This window comes from Drosophila simulans, chromosome 3R (assembly GCF_016746395.2).
Source record: "Drosophila simulans strain w501 chromosome 3R, Prin_Dsim_3.1, whole genome shotgun sequence".
In the NCBI taxonomy this organism is placed as follows: Eukaryota; Metazoa; Arthropoda; class Insecta; order Diptera; family Drosophilidae; genus Drosophila; species Drosophila simulans.
In genome coordinates, this window is record NC_052523.2 from 10,880,432 (window position 1) to 10,898,039 (window position 17,608).

Consider the following 17,608-nt stretch of genomic DNA (forward strand, 5'->3'; position numbering starts at 1 on the left):
GTACAGGAGACTGCAATTGCAGCTATGCTTCTTCTTTGTCGCAGCCATTCAGCGCGAAGCGTAAACAAAGTACACGGTCAGAAATACTTTTCATGTATTTTACATCCTTTATATTAAAACTAAGAATAAAGAAGATCTTTTTATAAGAGTACTATGAGCTGAGGTTTTGTTCGTCCTGCCTATTCGCATACATCATCCATCTCCAGGTCGGCCACATGACCAGGAAACAGGTGCGCCTTCTGCATGGGCACGTGCACAAAGTAACGATCACAAAACTTGGGGTTGCGCCGAAGCAGGACCTCTGTCAGTATTGTGCCATAGTCGATCTTCTTGGTGATCAAAAGCCGCCGGCTCTCTCCACTCCCATAGCTAGCCGAACGCAAGCCAAATCTTCGGGCGATTCTGCAAAGTAAAATGCCGACACTATAAGCAATTATTTACTACGATGTGGGATGAAGGTGCTTACTGGTGAAGCGTGGTTCTTTCTTCCTTCGAAAACGTGGGCTCAAACTGCATGTCACGTATGTCGTCCGATCTCACATAGTTTTCTATAAGCTTGCGGTAATCAGCGAAATTTCCCTTTGGATTTATCAATCCAAGACCATTACGATTGTTCTTTAGCAGATAACTGAAAATATGAACGAGATTAGTTTCTTTCGATACGGTAAAAAGTCGAACTCCTACCATACGGGCTCTTCACGTCCCTGCTTCAGTCGCCCTAAGCCACCGCCTGTCCAGCCCATCAGACGCATCATGTGATATCCCTTGTTGCTGGGGTCCAACTTGGGATCGCCCTGACTGTCGGCGGACTCATTGGTGACTTTGATGTTGACGCCGTCCTTGTTTTTTTCCACCTTAATGGTGTCGCGCGTGGCATTCAGCTGTGTAGCGTAGTACCGGGTTAAATAGGGCATATATTATTGCAGGACTTTCATACCTTAATACTATAGCAATAGGACTGGATCGTCAAATGCGCCTGCTTATAGGCAGCTTTCTTGGCCGCCTTAAGGCTCTCCCCCTGTCCTGTCGCTATTACCTCATCATTTACTAATATTTCGGCGCATTTTGTATTATCGCTTAATGGCTGTTCTCGGCTGTCACGCTCTTCGTACTTGACATTCGCAATTTGGCAGGAGTTTTGCAGGCTGCACCGTCCCCCAGCCAAGTACACAATGAGCCGACCGAAACGCAGGTCTTGATAGAGATCGATTGGATCTCCGCCGCCAAAACACTGGCGATTTATGTTCGAGCTATCCTCTGGGGAGCCCGCCGAGGAAAGGGGTGGAGCCCGGCGCCCTAGTAGTTGGAATTAGGCATTAGGCTGTGGTCTCTCTGGCTCGTATAGTTACTAGTGATAAAAAGAATCTTCTCCCGCCTATTGGCCCACTAATTGTTCAGTCGTCTACCTTTGGCGCGCTGCTCCGCCGCATCCGACGCCGAGACAAAGGTGCGCTTGAGGCGCTGTTCCCGTTTCTGACGGAATTCCGCTGCGATTTCCTTGGACAACTCGGCCACCAAAAGCATCGTCGCGCTCGGATACTTGCAGCCCATGAACTCCATGTTGACGAACGTTTGGGCCAGGCACACCAGCCGGTCCTCCTCAAAACGATCTTTGTGGGCCAGCATGAAGCTGCGTCGCAGATCCCAGTGCTCATCACTTTCGTACTCCGTCTTGTAGCTGTCTACATCCCAGTCCAAGGAAAATTCCCCGGATGCGTAGCCGGCATCATCCTTTTTTGCTTTGACTTTCTTCTGCTTTGGCTTGGATTGTTGGACAGACATCTTGACAAGAAGAGTAAATAGCGTTCTACTTGTCAAATAAAATGGCACGCTTGTTTTTTGATTGCTGTTTTCCCATTCACAGCGAATTATCAATTACCGATTGGCCATGTGTTCCATTGGCTATCGATAACGTAGCGATAACGATAGGCCCCATCACGGCTCTACTCTGTCGTGCGTGTGTGTTTTTAAGTTCCTGCCTTTTAATTCATGATTTTTTGGTAACTTAACAATAATTTGGAGAGCGACGCGACGCCCAGGAAGTCAGAAACGAATTGCCAAAGTGTCTCCACAGACGATTGCCCCAAAGTGAGAGATCGGATCAGCCCAAAGCAGCCAACATGAGCATACCCAACGAGTACATAGCGAAAACGGAGGATGTGGCGGAACAGGTAAGATATATTAGGTTCCACTGCCTAAAAGAAGTCCACCAGGACTCCATATCCATCGCAGAGAGCGTCTTCCCGATGTCCCCCAAACGCGATTTGCGGGAAAGCCCTGGCAGCTGCAGACTGGGAAAACTGCCAACGTCACCCAAACGCGGCAAAGTTCGAGGGTCTTGGCTGCATATAATCACGATCCGCTGAAATGGGGGCTACGTGCTGGGCATTGGCTTCCAATAAGAATTGGGTGCAACCCAGATGATGGGTTTGCATTGTACTCCAGTACCGCAATTGCCAGTTGTTGCGTCTGCCGCAGGGAAAACTCTCTCTCTCGCTGCTTATTTTCTACCTGTGTGCTGCTGCGTATGTGTCTGTGTGTGTGCGAGAGAGCTGTCTCCGCAAGTGAAAGTGTTGAAAAAGAAATAGCGGGCAGCTGGACGCCAGCGGCCAGGTCGAGTTCCGTAATAGTCGGGCTAGAAAGCCAGGTGAACTTGCTCGCGATTTACATATATACATGTATGAAGTTACATGGACAGCCGGGCCAAAACCCGTTAGCTGGCAGATAGCAATCGAGAGATACTAGCGTTTAGAGACACGTCACAGCCAGCGGGCGATTTCTAGCGACTACGCGCAAGCCACGCTCAACGGCATTGTATATTTAAATCCCTTATCACCTTGTCAGTAGCCCCCTTATCACCATATCAGCACCCATCCCAATTGCTCTCAACTCAGCCAGAACCAATCGAACGCTCATTTTTGCAGGTCATCAAGCGCGGCAAAAATGTGCTGCCCACGGTGGCCCGTTTGTGCCTCATCGCCACGTTCTTCGAGGACGGCCTGCGCATGTACTTCCAATGGAACGAGCAGCGGGAGTACATGGACATGAGCTGGGGCTGCGGCAAGTTCCTGGCCACCGTCTTTGTGCTCGTCAACCTGCTGGGCCAACTGGGCGGCTGCGGCATGGTGATGGCCAGATTTAAGGTCGACATAGCGGTGGGACTGCTCTTCTTCATTGTGGTGTTGCAGGTGAGTCTGCATACATATCCGCCAGAAGCAGAAGCCTTGACGTTAACCCGATCCTCTGTTTGCAGACCGTGGCATACTCCATTCTGTGGGACTTCCAGTTCTTACTGCGAAACTTTGCACTGATCGGAGCCCTACTGCTCGTCCTGGCGGAAGCCAGGATAGAGGGGCGCAGCCTGTTCGCCGGCGTGCCATCGATGGGCGAGAACAAGCCCAAGAACTTCATGCAGCTGGCGGGCCGCATCCTGCTGGCCTTCATGTTTATCACTTTGATCCGCTTTGAGCTGAGCGTATGGCAAGTTATCCAGGACATCATCGGCTCCATTCTGATGGTGCTGGTCGTGCTGGGATACAAGACGAAGCTGTCCGCCCTGATTCTGGTGGCTCTGCTTACGGTCCTGAACCTGTACCACAATGCCTGGTGGACCATTCCGTCCTACAAGCCACTCAGGGATTTCTTGAAATACGACTTTTTCCAGGTTAGCTGTTGACAATATCTTTCGCATGAATTTTTCTTAATTTTTCGCATTCCCTTCGCAGACTCTCTCGGTGATCGGTGGCCTCCTCATGATCGTGTCCTTGGGCCCTGGCGGCGTTTCCATGGACGAGCACAAGAAGAAGTGGTAGAGGCCAGGCAACGGTCGCTCCTTGCACGAAACACTTTCAACATTTGACTTTTACCGTGTTTTACTCTTTCCGAGAAATGTTAGTTAGGAATTACCATAAAATGGGACAACAACAGGAGCAGCATCAGCAGCACAACACCGGCACGTATAAGAACTTGACAATTTTCAATAAAGGGACTTCCGCAATACCCCTCCACTGGCTCACTCATAGGGATCGCCCCAACCCAACCCCAAATCCATTCGCGCACATTCAACGACAAACTTCGACATTTTAAACATTTAGGACATTTTATTTTTGTACATAAAGAACAGGCAAGAAAAAAATTTTGGTCACTTTCGAGCCATCCCCAAATGAGAGACATAACTGATTTTTGTATCTATGCTTGTCAATATCCATGTTTTTTGCCGATTTTTTATATGATTTGTACGCTCTTAAAAATAAGTTGTAACCTTGGTGTTTGCCTTTTGTTGATTGCTAGAAGTTTGAAATATGAAAACGATGTATAAAATATGATGTACCAATTGACAATGATTTGTTTCTTTCGTTTATAAGCAAAAGTGTAATAGAATTAAATTGTAACGTTTTAATAAACATAAAGATGAAAACCGACACTTGTGCATTTTAAACTTGGCGCCAATTGGCCGATAAATGGTAAATTGTTTAGTTTGTTAACCAGCACTAAGGCACAGCTGACTCGCAACGTCAACAAAGAGGGAAATGCCCATTCTTCGACTAGTGGGTACCCCGTACTAAGTTAACTGCTAGTGAATCCTGCATTACCAAAGGTGATGTCTGTTTATTGCAAAAATAAGAAAATAAACCTTCGACAAGTAGTACGATTATATTTATGAATATGTATTAAATGTATATATACTATCTAAACACAATATATAATGATTAAAAAGTGATTAGGCACCGGGTTGAATTTTATTGTTGGTGAATTAAGTAAATATAAAACAACATATTGAAAAGCCCTGACCTCTCCAACAAGGCAGTGAAATGTCAACGGCCTCTGATTTTTGAAAAACTTGAAATAAACTCTGAAAATAAATAGAGATGAGTACATTTGATTAATTTCCAAATATTGTTGCAATCAGTTCAAATCAATTGCAATACACAATGCACACAAGTAACTTATAGGGGCGGAAGTGTTTTCTGCAGCTGGCGACAAACACAGTTGCGTGTACAATATACCCGTGTATTGTGCAATTACCGGGTATAAAAATATCAAAGAGTCGCTGAGCCCGAAGTGAGTATATGGCCAAACACAGCGCATTTGTTGTTCAAAGCGTTCGGAACGTGGACGGATTGAGCTCCGCCGGGTAAGAGTTGGTCATCGTAAATATTATAGCTATATGCCGCTTCTAATCAAAATCTAATGAGTGTTTCGATGAGTGGGCGTGGTATAGTAAATCAAATCTGCAACCTCTGCTCCCATAATATTATGGGTGAATTGCCAGATATGTGTTAACGTAAGCAAAAGTGAGCGGGATGCATTATAAACTAGTTTGGAACACGCACGCTTGGCGCTCTCACTTTTGCTGCCACGAGCGGCGGTACAGGCAAGCCTCCTGAGAACGGAAGTGCTACGCAGAAATTCCGACTTTCTTATTATATATGCGACACTATAAATAAGCCCCGGCTGCACCAAAATTGCATTCTTTGAACGCATGCACCTCTTGCTGTGTTGTCTGTTTTGGTTCTAGGTGCAGATTCTTTACTGGTGTGCTGATTTCACCTGTGTCAGCGGTATATTCTTACCTGGCCGGTTGACAAATGTTTTGGGGCTAATGAAACGCGATAAGGTTGATCCGAGTGCTAACAACCCGCTGCAGTGTTAAAATTAATCGTGCAATTGTTTATTGCTAAATGGCACCCGTTTTTTGTTTCTTGCAGGAACCGCCTTCTCCACATCAACAGCCTTTTGAACCACATTCCAGTTGGGATTCGTTTCGGCCCAGCTTGCTAACTCGCAATGAAATATTTTGGCGGAGTCGAAGGGTATGTACATACATAGAAAGGTCACCAATCGATTTGTAATTCAATAGCCAAACGCGATGATTAATGGACGTGATTAAGCGCAGGGTGTTATACCCTGATCTGCCAGATATCAGCTGCGAAAAGTGCTTCAAAATATTCCCCAGCTTTCGTTGATAAGCCCAACGATTTAATGATAACAGTCAAAGGTACAGAATGTGTTTAGCCTAGGCCTTGATGAATTTGACCAGCTTCGTCTCCGGTATCCGTTTGTTCCGCGTGATCAGCTCCTGGTTGTCCATGAATGGTCGCAGAACGGCAGGTATCTCGATGCCATCTTCCCGCTGATAAGATTCCAGCAAGGCAATCAGCAGACGCGGAATAGCCGTCGCAGTTCCGTTGATGGTGTGGGCATGGAGGATCTGTCCGTCAGCGGAGCGCCGGTATCTGATGCCCAGCCGCCTTGCCTGATAATCCGTGCAATTGCTGCAACTTGAGATCTCGCCCCACATCTGGCGGCCTGGCATCCAGGCTTCGATGTCGTACTTCTGGTACGCCGGAGCGCCCAGCTCGCAAGGTGGCATGTCCAGCAACCGAAAGTTGAGGCCCAGCCGCCGGAACAAATCTACCTCAATGTTCTTAAACTCTTCAAGTTCGGCCTCCGACTGCTCCTCGGTGCAGATGGCAAACATTTCCACCTTGTTGAACTGGTGTACACGATAAATGCCTTTCTCCTCCTGCAGACCCGATGTTTCAGCCCGATAGCACCGACTCACGGCTGTCACTTTCAGTGGCAGTTGGTCCTCCGACAGTAATTTATTCGCAAAGAATCCAGCCAGAGCCATTTCCGAAGTGCCCGATAGGCACTCGCCGGTGTCCAGTTTGTAGACCTGTGTGCGTTCACCCTCGGTGCGCATGCCACAAGATTCGATCACCTCCTTGGGCAGTATGTCCGGCACGGAGATCAGCTTAAAACCGTGGTCGGTGACCGCCTGAAGTGCATATTGTATGATGGCCTGCTCCAAAGTTGCCAGCTGGCCAGTCAGGTAGTAGCTTTTGTGCCCCGTGTAGTTCCCCAAGTGATCCATGCGGTAGAGGTTAAGAGCACGGGCCAATTCCGAGAACTCCTTGAGGCTGGACTGTGGAGGCAACTGCCGGTGAACATACTGCGCCAGTTCCCGCGGCTCCTCGCCGTATTCACGCAGACGCGGATGCGTTGCATTGGGCAGCTGTTCCAGTTCCGCCTGCAGCTGCCTCAATTTGTGCTGGTCTCCCGCATCCAACTCCTGGATGAGAGAGCGAATCAGTGGCACGTTGTTCTTGTGGTTGCGCACAACCACATTCCGCTCCAGTTCGTCCAGCTGGGCACTGGTTGGAACCGGTCTGGGTATTGGAGCCTCCGCCGCCTTTGCGTCATGCGACCTTTGGCGGCGCAGCAGCAGCAGAGGCCGCCAAAGTCGAGAATTCGTCATCAATTTCATTCTAATTAACGAGCTTCTTTGTGGCACGCCAGCGGTCGCGGGTTGAGGAGCAATTTCATTCACTTTTTAGCGAAAACATTAAATGTTTTTGCGCACAATTTGATAATTATATTCAGCACAAACGCACATAACAAATTGTAAAAGCCGCTAACATTCTGTTAACTTTCGATTACTTATCGAACTTTTTCAACATTTCGGCTGATAACGTAACGCAGGCTGTTAAGTACATACGTAGCGAAACTTTAGAGCCTTATTCTGAATTGGAGCCACAGAGGTATTTTTATGACCAAAGTAAATTGAAAGAGAGTTAAAAATAGTTAAGCGGCGATAACAAACGTCTTTTGTTGTGCTCATTTTGCATGGACTATCAAATAATTGCCTCAATTGAGCGTATTAAGCAGTGCATTTTCGTCACGTCACGTCAAGTCTGTCTCTGTGCAGTATAACGGTAATTTCAAGCCCCTACATGAGCTTCTTTTATGGGAACGTAACTGTCTTTATGCTTCTCCAAATTTATTTCTTTGGATTGTTGAAAGCAGAGAAACAAATTTAAACATCATATCACGTTGTGTAAAGGTTTTAATCTTGAGTTCTGCGTAAGATAAGGTAACAATCTTCGCCAAAAAAATGTTTATCTATATTTCTATTGGTTCCAAGCCGATCAGTTTTTTTTTCTGTGTACTTATGGACTCGGTTTTATTGGGATCTATGGGTTGTCGAATAGAATTTGTCCGTGTGGCACGTTTTCCCTAAATGAATTTGTCAATTGCGTGGTTCTTTAACTTCAATTAGCCGCCACCAGATCGGTTAATTTAATTTGATTCAATAGCGGTATTGTCCGCGGTCACGGCCCCTACACCTATTGTATAACAATGAAGAGAGCCCGGAAATAGAAAGCATTTTCTTTGTCTCCTGCAGCGGAGCCACCCACTCCAGACTGGTCATCTGCGATGAGAGCGGTCAATCCGTGGGCGCCACCAGCGGCCTGGGCACCAATCACTGGGGCATTGGCATTCCGGAATGCGCGCGCCGGATCGCTGACATGGTGGAGCGGGCGAAGGAGGAGGCGGGCATTCCCAAGGAGACGCCCCTCACAAGTCTGGGATTAAGCCTCAGCGGCTGCGAGCAGGTCAGTGTCAGTGGTTACAACTCATTAACTACTTTCAAGAATCAAATATTTTAAATAAGTCTTAAACACATATAACTATATCTATCCTAACAGGAGGCCACCAATCGCGAGCTGGAGCAGGAGCTGCGCACCACGTTTCCGGACCTCGCCCAGAGCTATGCCGTGTCCAGCGACACCATGGGCAGCATGTACACCGCCTCGTCCATCGGAGGAATGGTTCTTATTTCTGGAACCGGATCCAATTGCCTGCTGCGAAACCCTGACGGCTCCACGTCCAATTGCGGCGGCTGGGGCAACTTCCTCGGTGACGAGGGAAGCGGTAAGTGGGGAATGCTCCTCATCGGGTGGCCTTATCAACAACTAATGGTCTACTAATGCCTGGCCCAATGTCGAGATTAACGGCTGCATCTCCGATTAGGATTGCCTGATAGCGTTGATTGCCATTGACTCATTGCCGCTTTTGTTGTGGTTTATTTCGCAATCACCAATCACTGACCCCTAACCCTTCTATTCCACAGCCTGGTACATCTCGTATCGCGCAGTCAAGGTGGTGTTCGACCACATGGACAACTTTGAGCAGTCAGCGGCTCCCGTGGAGAAGACTTGGAGTCTGATCAAGGAGCACTTTAGTTTGGAGACGCGCCTGGATATGCTGCCCCACTGTTACGCCAAGTTCGACAAGCCTTTCTTCGCCAATCTGTGCAAAAAGCTGTCGCAGAACGCAGAAAATGGTGACGAACTGGCGCGCAGTTTGTTCCGCGAGGCCGGCGTCCATCTGGCCAGAATGATCCTTGCCCTGCTGCCCAATGTGCACCAGGATCTGGTGAAGTCCGGGGACCTAAGCGTAGTGTGCGTTGGATCCGTGTGGTCCAGCTGGAATCTGCTGCAAGAGGCCTTCATCAGTGAACTCGCCAAGACAAGCATCGACTTCGACCTCAAGCTGGTGCGCATCACCAAGAGCAGTGCCTACGGAGCCTGCTACCTGGGTGCGGATAGTGCGGACTTCGATCTTCCGAGAAACTATGCCGACAACGTTACAGTGCTGTACACGTACACTGATCCTCGAAAGAAAGCCAAAGCCACAAACGGCTGTAACTGCTAGATAAATTGTGTTAGACAATCCATTCCGCAATACACTTCCCAATTGCCAAATTCGCAATCAAATTCCAGTACGGATAGGTAGTATTATAGCTTATCAAGAAATAAATAATTTTATCCTTTGACGAAAGTAACGAAGTTTCCCTTTCAAACTTGCTTCAAACTCACCTACATATACTTTCTAAACGTTTTTTAAAGCGTGTGTCATTTTTTTGTTGGGTTTGTTAGAAATACGTATGAAAATTTTATTCGATAATGTTCATTGTATTAATTGTATGTGTCTCAATGTTGGCTGTCGTGGCTTTCTTTTCATGTATGTGGGCATACATGTGCGGCATCTTTTTTGTAATACTTTGATTGTGTTTAAAGCCAATTTGTTTTTATTTTCGCCGTGCTGTCATCAATTCTTTGGCTAATTTGATTCTCGAATCGGGAAGCAGAACATAAATGTATCTGTTTGTAGCGAAGGAATACATAGGCCAAAAACATAATATCTTAGGGAGCTTAGAATAGAGTATTTGGGATAATGTACGAGTAGCTGAATCGAATGCCGGAGCAAGTGAATCAAAATTACATCTACATATATATATATAATTGCTTGGATAAAACATTTAACGTACTGTAAGATTGAATGCGACATACCAAAAGAGATTTTCAATAAAATCGAATTCAAATAGAACCAATACCGCCAAGAAAACTTGGCTTTTCGGCTTCTACGTCGCTGTTTTCCGGGGGACTAATTCAGCTGCGATTAAGTATAACCTATTTGTATGCGATTAGCTTAAATGCATCCCTTTCCAGGCGACTTCAATTGTTTATGCTCTGCCGCAGCTTCTGGGGATCCTGGTAGTGCGACGAGGACGATATGACCGAGGGATGCTGGGGCGGTGGAAAACACCGCACGTGCTCCACATTTGAGCCCTCGCCATCGCCGCCCTTTAGATACTTGTTGAGAATGGAGAAGATTTGTGAGTTTAATACTTGGAACCGACGAATCCGATCCACCATTCGCTTCAATTGCTGTTAGGGAATATTCGAATTGTACTTTGGGCACTTTGGTAGTTATGTTAGAACTTACAATGCCCTTGACATCCTCATCCTTGCCATCGACGCGCTGTACCCGCAGAATGTGGTAGCAAAAGTCCAGAGCCTCGAAGCGCCGCTGCTGGCCCAGCAGTACGATCATGACGCAGCCAGCCCAGTTCAGACCTTCGCCGAAGAGCTCCTCGATGGTGTACTCCGTTCCCCTTACTGGAATGCAATAAACGAACTGCAGAGCCGACCAAAGGCGATGGAACTCCGAGCACTCGTCCACGTGGATAATCCCGTTGGCCGGTGGAGGACCACACCACACAGGGTCATCCAAATAGCTCTTCACGCGGTTGAGAATAACTTCAAAAATGCTGAGGCCACAGCAAAGACGCTCACGAGTCAACAAATCTCCCTCTCGTGCTATCATGGCTTGCTGTTGGTAAAGATGGTTAAAAAAGTGAATTAATTAAGTTAACTTGACTCACCTTTGCAGTGCCAATCTTTTCCACGTTTGAAACTATCTGCAGATTGGCAAACTGGGCTTCAAGACGCTTTTGCTTAGCCTCCGGTTTTTCATTCTCTGAAAGGGGTATAGATGTAAGTAAGAACTACTCCATGAAAGTATACACCTGTACATACCTTTGCAAAAAGGTCTGGGAAAGATGTTCTGGAAGAGGGCGGCGTGCAGTAGATCGCACACCTCCTCCTGCGAGAGCGCCTGTTCGATCAGCAGGCAAAAGATGATGCTGTTGCCAAACTCCCGGAAAGACTGGAACAGCTCTGTCTTCGCGTCCGGATATTGCACGATGTCCGTAAGATGGGCCTGATAGTAGCTGAGCACTCCAGGCGAACCATATTCGCAACGGGGTAGTTTGCACGACTTGGGCATGGCAATCATCAGCGTCTTGGTGAACTGCAGCAGCGAGCCCTGGATCAGCGGCTTAACAATGTCCTTTAGTATAATGTCCATGACGACTGCTATGCCCTGATAGCCCAGCAGGCGGCACATGGCATGGAAATGCGGTGAGCCCACAAAGCCAGTGTACTGGCCATACTGTGTGGAATAGGCAGCATTCAACTGCTTGGAACCCCACAGATAGTAATGGGACATTTGTGGCGGCTTCTCACGCTGAATAGCCTGTGACGACGAAAGATTCACTTTGGTTCGAATGAAACTGCAAGAGATAATAGTATTATTAAGTATTTTAAAGAATATAAAATTGGAAGCACACCCACCGATTCGTGGCTGCATTATAGCAGTAATTGACCAGAAAGTCGTAGTTCAATTCCACAAAGACGTGCAGTGTTATTCTGCCGTAAGGCGCCAGTACATTGTGGTTAGCCTCCTTAACCATGCCGTCAAAGTTATCCAGGGCCAAGTACTTGCTTAGCAACTTGTGGCAAATTCGATTCGCCTCCAGCAGGCCTTCGAGTTCCTACAATTAAACGTGTCAGATGGAGACTTATTCTGGGCACCCCTAGGGTTCCACTTACCACAATGCCGGTTATATCGTTGCCCTCGAAACGACTGATGGCCAACTCAATGCTCTTGTGCATGTTGGCGTTTATGCGTTGTGTGATCAGTTTGTTCAAGTCAATAGAACGGCCTTAAACGAAAGGAGAAACCATTAACCAAAAGATCATGAGGCAATGGGTGTTTTGCTTACCCAAAAGTTGGACGTGTCGTTGTTTTAACAAGGTCTCATAACGATTATTGCGGGGATACGACTGGAAGTTGAAACCGAGTACCTCGCACTCCAAACGGAATCGCTTGTCCAAGAAGATGCTGCCCGCCAATTGCTTGTAATGGGCGAAGATCTGCTCGCTGAGCTTGTAGACAAACTGATCGAAGCACAGATTGACTTCGGCCTCCACTTCGTCGTACAGGAACTGCTTTCGGAAGACAGTGAGTGCGTAGTACGCCGAGTCGTTGTACAAGTCCAGGGGATACAAGACAAATCTGTGAGAGGCACATAGTTAGTTCGGATCATTTCGCCTTTTGGCCATTTACTTACTCCATCATTGAGGGCTCCTTCGTTTGCAGAATGTGATCGGTTAGGATCCAGGGCATGGACATTTCAATCGGAAACTGAATGCGCTTCTCCATGGTGATCAGATCCTTGCACTCCTCGTTGTGCTGATGCCGCACCAAGCACTTGTTAACCTTACGACCCATGGTCATCTCCAAGTAGAACTCGCGATACCACAGCTGCGAGAGATCGCAGCACTTCTGAAGCGTGTCGCTGAAGTTGAGCAAGTAGCTCCAGTAGAACGATGTCTTGTGGAACGTGTCGATCTGCAGCAAGCAGTTTCCGTCGATGTCCTTGCGCAAAGTGCGCTTGCCGCCGCTTTTGTCGGCGATCAGAGACTCCAGCATGGTGCGTACCATGTATAGCTGCGTGGAGGAGGGTCCCACATTGAGGCGAGGCACCTGGATGCGGAAGCCGCCGTCGGGATCCTTCTTGCCCTTGGCCACTGGATCGTCGGTGGGCTCATAACCCTTCTGCCAGTCCGCTGATGTCTCTCGCACCGACATGATGATGCTCCGGATAAGATCTTTCTTGTTCTTTACGGCCTTGCGCAGCGGTTCACGAAGCGAAAGCTGCACGAAGTCCTGCAGCTCGGAGTAGATGTTACGCCGGATAGCCTCGCACAACACGGTTTCAATGCGCGCCATCAGCACTTGCAGTCCCTTTATCATGGCGATGACCTCGATGAGCGCGAACTTCTCTTCCGAGGTGTAATTGTAGCGGGTGGCCCGCTCGTACTCCTCAGCCTCAACGGGGCACTCCTTGTTCTGGTGATGATCAGTCGGATGCAACAGCTTCCAGGAGTACAGCTCGGTGACCACACTGGTCCACTCGGACAGCAATTGCAGGCCGCGCAGAGCCAGGTCGGCCGTAATCCGATTCTCGGCATCAGAGGGATTCTCCTTGACGGTGGTGGTCACCTCGTTTGTGTATCGCGCCAGCTCGGAAATGTACTTCACGTGATCCTCGCGTATCTGCGGCAGGTGCACCATTAGATCCGCCTGTGGACTGATGGCATTTGAGCTGGACAGCGGCCACTTGCTGGAATCGAAGTGCTTGCTGCGCTTTATGTAGTTAAAGGGAGCAATCTGCATGTCGCCGAAGAGGGGCACCACTTCCAGGTTCTTAAAGATGCGATCGATGCGATCCAGCCGTATCTTCTTCTTTTGATCGAGTTTGTTGATATTGCACGCATCGCTGTCCATGAGGAACAGGCCAAAGCCCATAACCTTCACCAGCATGTGCTTCTCCTCAGGGGTCAAGTACATCTTTGTCTCGAACATATGTACGCAAATGTTGACCACATCAGAGAGCAGATCCTCGTAGCCCACGATCTTCTCCAGCGTGTCCTTGACCGTGTCGCGAATCTTGTTCTGCGTGGCCAGGAACATGGACAGATTCTGCGACTCCTGCAAGGTGTGCGAGTCCGACATCACTTTGAGGAACTGCGCAGCTCGCCTGTACGTGGAGTAATCGTTCTTCACGCTGGACTTCATGTTCTTCAGCTCGTCCAGCACGGCGAACATGTTGATGAACTTGCCCAGCGTCAGCAAGTACGCCTCGGACACGAAGTCCTTGCGCTTCTCGGCGTGGCACAAGCGCTTCACCTCGCCGGAGAAGGCCTCAATGGCCTTGCGTTGAAAGTACATGAAGTTGAGCAGCTTGTTCACCTCCGGGGCCAGCACCTCGACCGTCTTCTCGTAGATCTCTACGCGATTCGGCTGCTCATTGGACTTGGGCTGCGGAATGGCGCGCGAGCAGCAGCGCCAGGTGTAGAGCATTACAGCGTGCTTCTGCCCCTCGTCCAGGAGCACATTCTGCGGGCGGAGAGAAGGGGTTCAGGGCTGTGAGTAATGCTACCGATAAGCCGGATGCGCTAACTCACCAAGTTGGCATGGGTGGTGGCCTCCTCGATGTACTTGGCGATACCCGTCACAAATCCATTGCGATCCTCGAAATTCGTATCGAAGTTTGCCTTGTAGATAATCGAGCAGGGCTGCGCCTCGATGCAGGGCTGCTCGTCCGGCAGGGATAGCTCGTCCAACACCTCCACGTTGGACAGCGCGTCGGCTAGCGTAATCTTCTCCGTCATGCTGGGCTGCTTATCATGCTCCAGCAGCGCGAAATGGTTAAATTCTAACAAGGCGGGGCCCCAATCCAATCGACACAAATTTTTTTCGCCACAAATACAACACGACTTTGACCATTCGCCTGGGTGCGTGGACACGTGGCCATATTTAGCACATTTCTGCTCACGGTTGGAGTCTACGATGTGCTTATGCTTATATGGCTGCGCACCACTAATTTCTTTCTTGCTCTTATAGCTCGATAATCGATAAATACGGCGCACATCACATCACTAGCGTCTGTCATTTCGTTTCGTTTAAGCGAAATCATATTCTCCTATTTTAAATTGCATTTTTCGTTGAGAGTATCCTTCAATTCTGCAAGATGTCGATGTTTTGGGGTAAGTCGAACTGATCTCACATGCCCCCTCCGGGCTGGCTGTGCTCGCGAGCTGTTGGCTGCTCCGACCGCGCTTCTATTGCCACCACGTGCTTGCCGCTCGATTTGCCGGCAGCGTGGAGCGGCGCCATTTGCACGCCGAGGTAAAGTAAACCATGTTTTTGACCAACTGTGTCCCCTTCCAGGTCTGAACATGAAGCCTGAGCGCAAATACTCGCAGACGATCATCAAGTCGTTCCACATCTCGGGCGTGGCACTCGACAAGGGCCAGGAGGCGAAGTTGTACCTCGCTGCCGAGAAGCAGGAGTACATCGTGGCCACCGTGACCAAGGCCATTCCTCAGGTGTCGCTCGACCTGAACTTTAGCAAGGGCGATCGCATTATGTTCTACACCGCCGGTATGATTCTTTATGTCCACTATGTTCGCGCGTTTATCCGTTTCTGACGCTTTCATTCGTTTCACAGGCGACGCCAGCGTTTCTCTGTTGGGCTACTTGCACGACATTGATTCCGAAGATGATGATGACGACGAATTGACGATCGAGAAGTTGATGAAGGTCAAGAATAGCCAAAAGTCTGAAGATGATGAGGATGAGAGCGGCGAGGAAGAGGAGGAAACTGATGAAGATAGCCAGATAATCGGGGAATACGAATCCTTCCTCGAAAATGGTGAGGAGGAAGATGACGACGATGAGGATAACGAGGAGAGTGGCGAGGAGGATGAAGAGGACAGCGACGACTCCGAAGCTGAAGAGGAACAGCCAAAGGCCAAGGTTGCCAAGCTCTCTCCTGGCGCCAGCGGCAAGAAATCTGCCAAGGAGCAGAACGGTGTGGCCAAGAAGGAGGAGGCCAAGCAGCAGCAAAAGAAGAAGGAGAAGCCAGAGGCCAAGAAGGAGCAACCCAAGGCCAAGGAGCCAGCCAAGCAGCAACGAGCTTCTAAGGAGCCGCGTACAATCACCGGAGGCGTGAAGATTGTGGATCAGGTCGTCGGCAAAGGCGAAGAAGCCAAGCAGGGCAAACGCGTATCCGTTTACTACATCGGCCGCCTGCAGTCGAACAACAAGACCTTCGACAGCCTGCTGAAGGGAAAACCATTTATCTTCGGCCTCGGTGGCGGCGAGGTCATCAAGGGCTGGGACGTGGGAGTCGCCGGCATGAAGGTGGGCGGCAAGCGAGTCATTACCTGCCCCCCGCACATGGCGTACGGCGCACGGGGAGCTCCACCGAAGATCGGCCCCAACTCCACTCTCGTCTTCGAAGTGGAACTGAAAGCTGTGCATTAGTGCACCATATTAACATCATATAGACTCGTAATCCTAAGTAAGTATCCGCGTCGTACAACTTGATAAAAATGTTAAATAAACTCTGTTTTCCCGCTGTTCATAAATCAACAGTTTTGTAACAATCGCATTTATTTTGGTATGGTCTATGTGTTTTTTTCGGGTGAACCTACATCCAGCAGGGGCTCAGACTGGAGTTTCCAGTGCTCGAGTACGTAAGGCAGCCGCTCGCTGGGATCTGTGCTCCAGTGGTGCAGACGGCACTTGAGTCGCGCCTGTTCCAGCTTGTTTATGGTCACGGTGCAGTAGAAGTCCTTGTTCTCCTTCTTTAGGTCGGGTCCCTCGATGCGCTCCTTGGGCAGGGTGATGCACTCCTCGCGACAATGAAACCCAGTCTTGCGCAGCGAGGCCTTGATGTGCCAGGGCTCAAGAACCCATGGCTCATCCTTGTTCATGACCACCGCCAGCACAATGGACTCCAGCATGTTGACCGTGCGCTGGGCGTAGGCGGAGCTGTGTTTAACAGCCGATTTTTCAGCCTCTGTCTTGGCGTACTTGGCCACATTCTCCGGCGTATTGTACGCGGCCAAACCCGGCAGCAGGAGCTTATTGTAGACAAAGTTCGGCTTCATTGACACCACGTCGCCCTTGTCGCCAACGCCCTCGACGAAGGTCTTCAGCACCACCTCGATGTTGGGCCGCTTCTTGACCAACGTGTCCTCCACGAGCTCGTAGATGAAGTTCTTAGCCCTCATCTGCCGGGGTTTCTCGTTGGTTTTGTGCAGCGGCGGGTCATATTTGCGCTTCAGCACGAACGTGGTCTGGAAGCGATATGGTGATGAATGGGGATCGCTTCCTTAATCCAGGAGAGAACTTACCCGCACTTGCTGCTGCAGGCTGGTGGCCGATTTAAGTAAATTTAACGGCGTTACGTAGATGTTCTTCAACATTTTTACCACCAATACGTCTGCGTTGCCAGACTACTCAGCCAGTTAGCAGTGTTGCCAGATACATATGATTTGTATCAGCTGTACATTTTTCAGTGACTTTGATTTTAATATATATTTTTTAATTTTATGCTTTTCAATTTCATAGGCTAAATTAATAAATTTAGTTATTTTATTGCAACATTATTTTTTTTTTTTATAAACTATATTATAATAAATCAAAATAACTTGAGCAATATACCTTTTAATTGAATTACAAAATGTACGTTAGAAAGTATTATGAATGTCAAATTTAATTTAATAGTTCCATTACAAAATAAAAGCTTGACTATGCCACATGACATGAACGCGCCCAT

At 48.6% G+C, this 17,608-nt stretch overlaps 7 protein-coding genes across 7 annotated transcripts; 3 read left to right on the forward strand and 4 right to left on the reverse strand.

Annotated features, from left to right (window-relative positions):
* Positions 1-76: 76 nt before the first annotated feature.
* LOC6727978 (NF-kappa-B-repressing factor) lies at positions 77-1,782 on the reverse strand. Its single transcript, XM_002103294.4, has 5 exons — positions 1,407-1,782; positions 938-1,296; positions 685-881; positions 467-628; positions 77-402 (listed from the first exon to the last, which is right to left on the reverse strand). Exons 1-5 carry the CDS (start codon positions 1,780-1,782, stop codon positions 180-182), a joined length of 1,317 nt encoding a protein of 438 aa, XP_002103330.1. The 3' UTR covers positions 77-179.
* Positions 1,783-2,039: 257 nt separating this feature from the next.
* LOC6727979 (surfeit locus protein 4 homolog) lies at positions 2,040-4,421 on the forward strand. The gene is made up of 4 exons (XM_016176660.3): positions 2,040-2,171; positions 2,925-3,188; positions 3,254-3,664; positions 3,726-4,421. Exons 1-4 carry the CDS (start codon positions 2,121-2,123, stop codon positions 3,810-3,812), a joined length of 813 nt encoding a protein of 270 aa, XP_016034570.1. The 5' UTR covers positions 2,040-2,120; the 3' UTR covers positions 3,813-4,421.
* A 414-nt stretch (positions 4,422-4,835) lies between these two features.
* On the forward strand, positions 4,836-9,627 carry LOC6727980 (N-acetyl-D-glucosamine kinase). The gene is made up of 5 exons (XM_016176662.3): positions 4,836-5,134; positions 5,709-5,813; positions 8,189-8,399; positions 8,493-8,718; positions 8,918-9,627. Exons 2-5 carry the CDS (start codon positions 5,788-5,790, stop codon positions 9,499-9,501), a joined length of 1,047 nt encoding a protein of 348 aa, XP_016034572.1. The 5' UTR covers positions 4,836-5,134; positions 5,709-5,787; the 3' UTR covers positions 9,502-9,627.
* Positions 5,958-7,440, reverse strand: LOC6727981 (serine--tRNA ligase, chloroplastic/mitochondrial). Its single transcript, XM_002103297.4, has one exon. It carries the CDS (start codon positions 7,268-7,270, stop codon positions 6,017-6,019), a length of 1,254 nt encoding a protein of 417 aa, XP_002103333.1. The 5' UTR covers positions 7,271-7,440; the 3' UTR covers positions 5,958-6,016.
* A 226-nt stretch (positions 9,628-9,853) lies between the features above and the next one.
* Positions 9,854-14,787, reverse strand: LOC6727982 (cytoplasmic FMR1-interacting protein). Its single transcript, XM_002103298.4, has 9 exons — positions 14,445-14,787; positions 12,545-14,376; positions 12,197-12,489; positions 12,024-12,136; positions 11,766-11,965; positions 11,169-11,704; positions 11,015-11,109; positions 10,576-10,962; positions 9,854-10,517 (listed from the first exon to the last, which is right to left on the reverse strand). The coding sequence occupies exons 1-9, from the start codon at positions 14,649-14,651 to the stop codon at positions 10,305-10,307; spliced, it is 3,876 nt and encodes a 1,291-aa protein (XP_002103334.2). The 5' UTR covers positions 14,652-14,787; the 3' UTR covers positions 9,854-10,304.
* Positions 14,788-14,868: 81 nt separating this feature from the next.
* On the forward strand, positions 14,869-16,416 carry LOC6727983 (39 kDa FK506-binding nuclear protein). Its single transcript, XM_002103299.4, has 3 exons — positions 14,869-15,026; positions 15,211-15,423; positions 15,491-16,416. Exons 1-3 carry the CDS (start codon positions 15,011-15,013, stop codon positions 16,306-16,308), a joined length of 1,047 nt encoding a protein of 348 aa, XP_002103335.1. The 5' UTR covers positions 14,869-15,010; the 3' UTR covers positions 16,309-16,416.
* A 3-nt stretch (positions 16,417-16,419) lies between these two features.
* Positions 16,420-17,329, reverse strand: LOC6727984 (39S ribosomal protein L9, mitochondrial). Its single transcript, XM_002103300.4, has 2 exons — positions 17,184-17,329; positions 16,420-17,126 (listed from the first exon to the last, which is right to left on the reverse strand). The coding sequence occupies exons 1-2, from the start codon at positions 17,253-17,255 to the stop codon at positions 16,452-16,454; spliced, it is 747 nt and encodes a 248-aa protein (XP_002103336.1). The 5' UTR covers positions 17,256-17,329; the 3' UTR covers positions 16,420-16,451.
* Between the last annotated feature and the right edge of the window lie 279 nt (positions 17,330-17,608).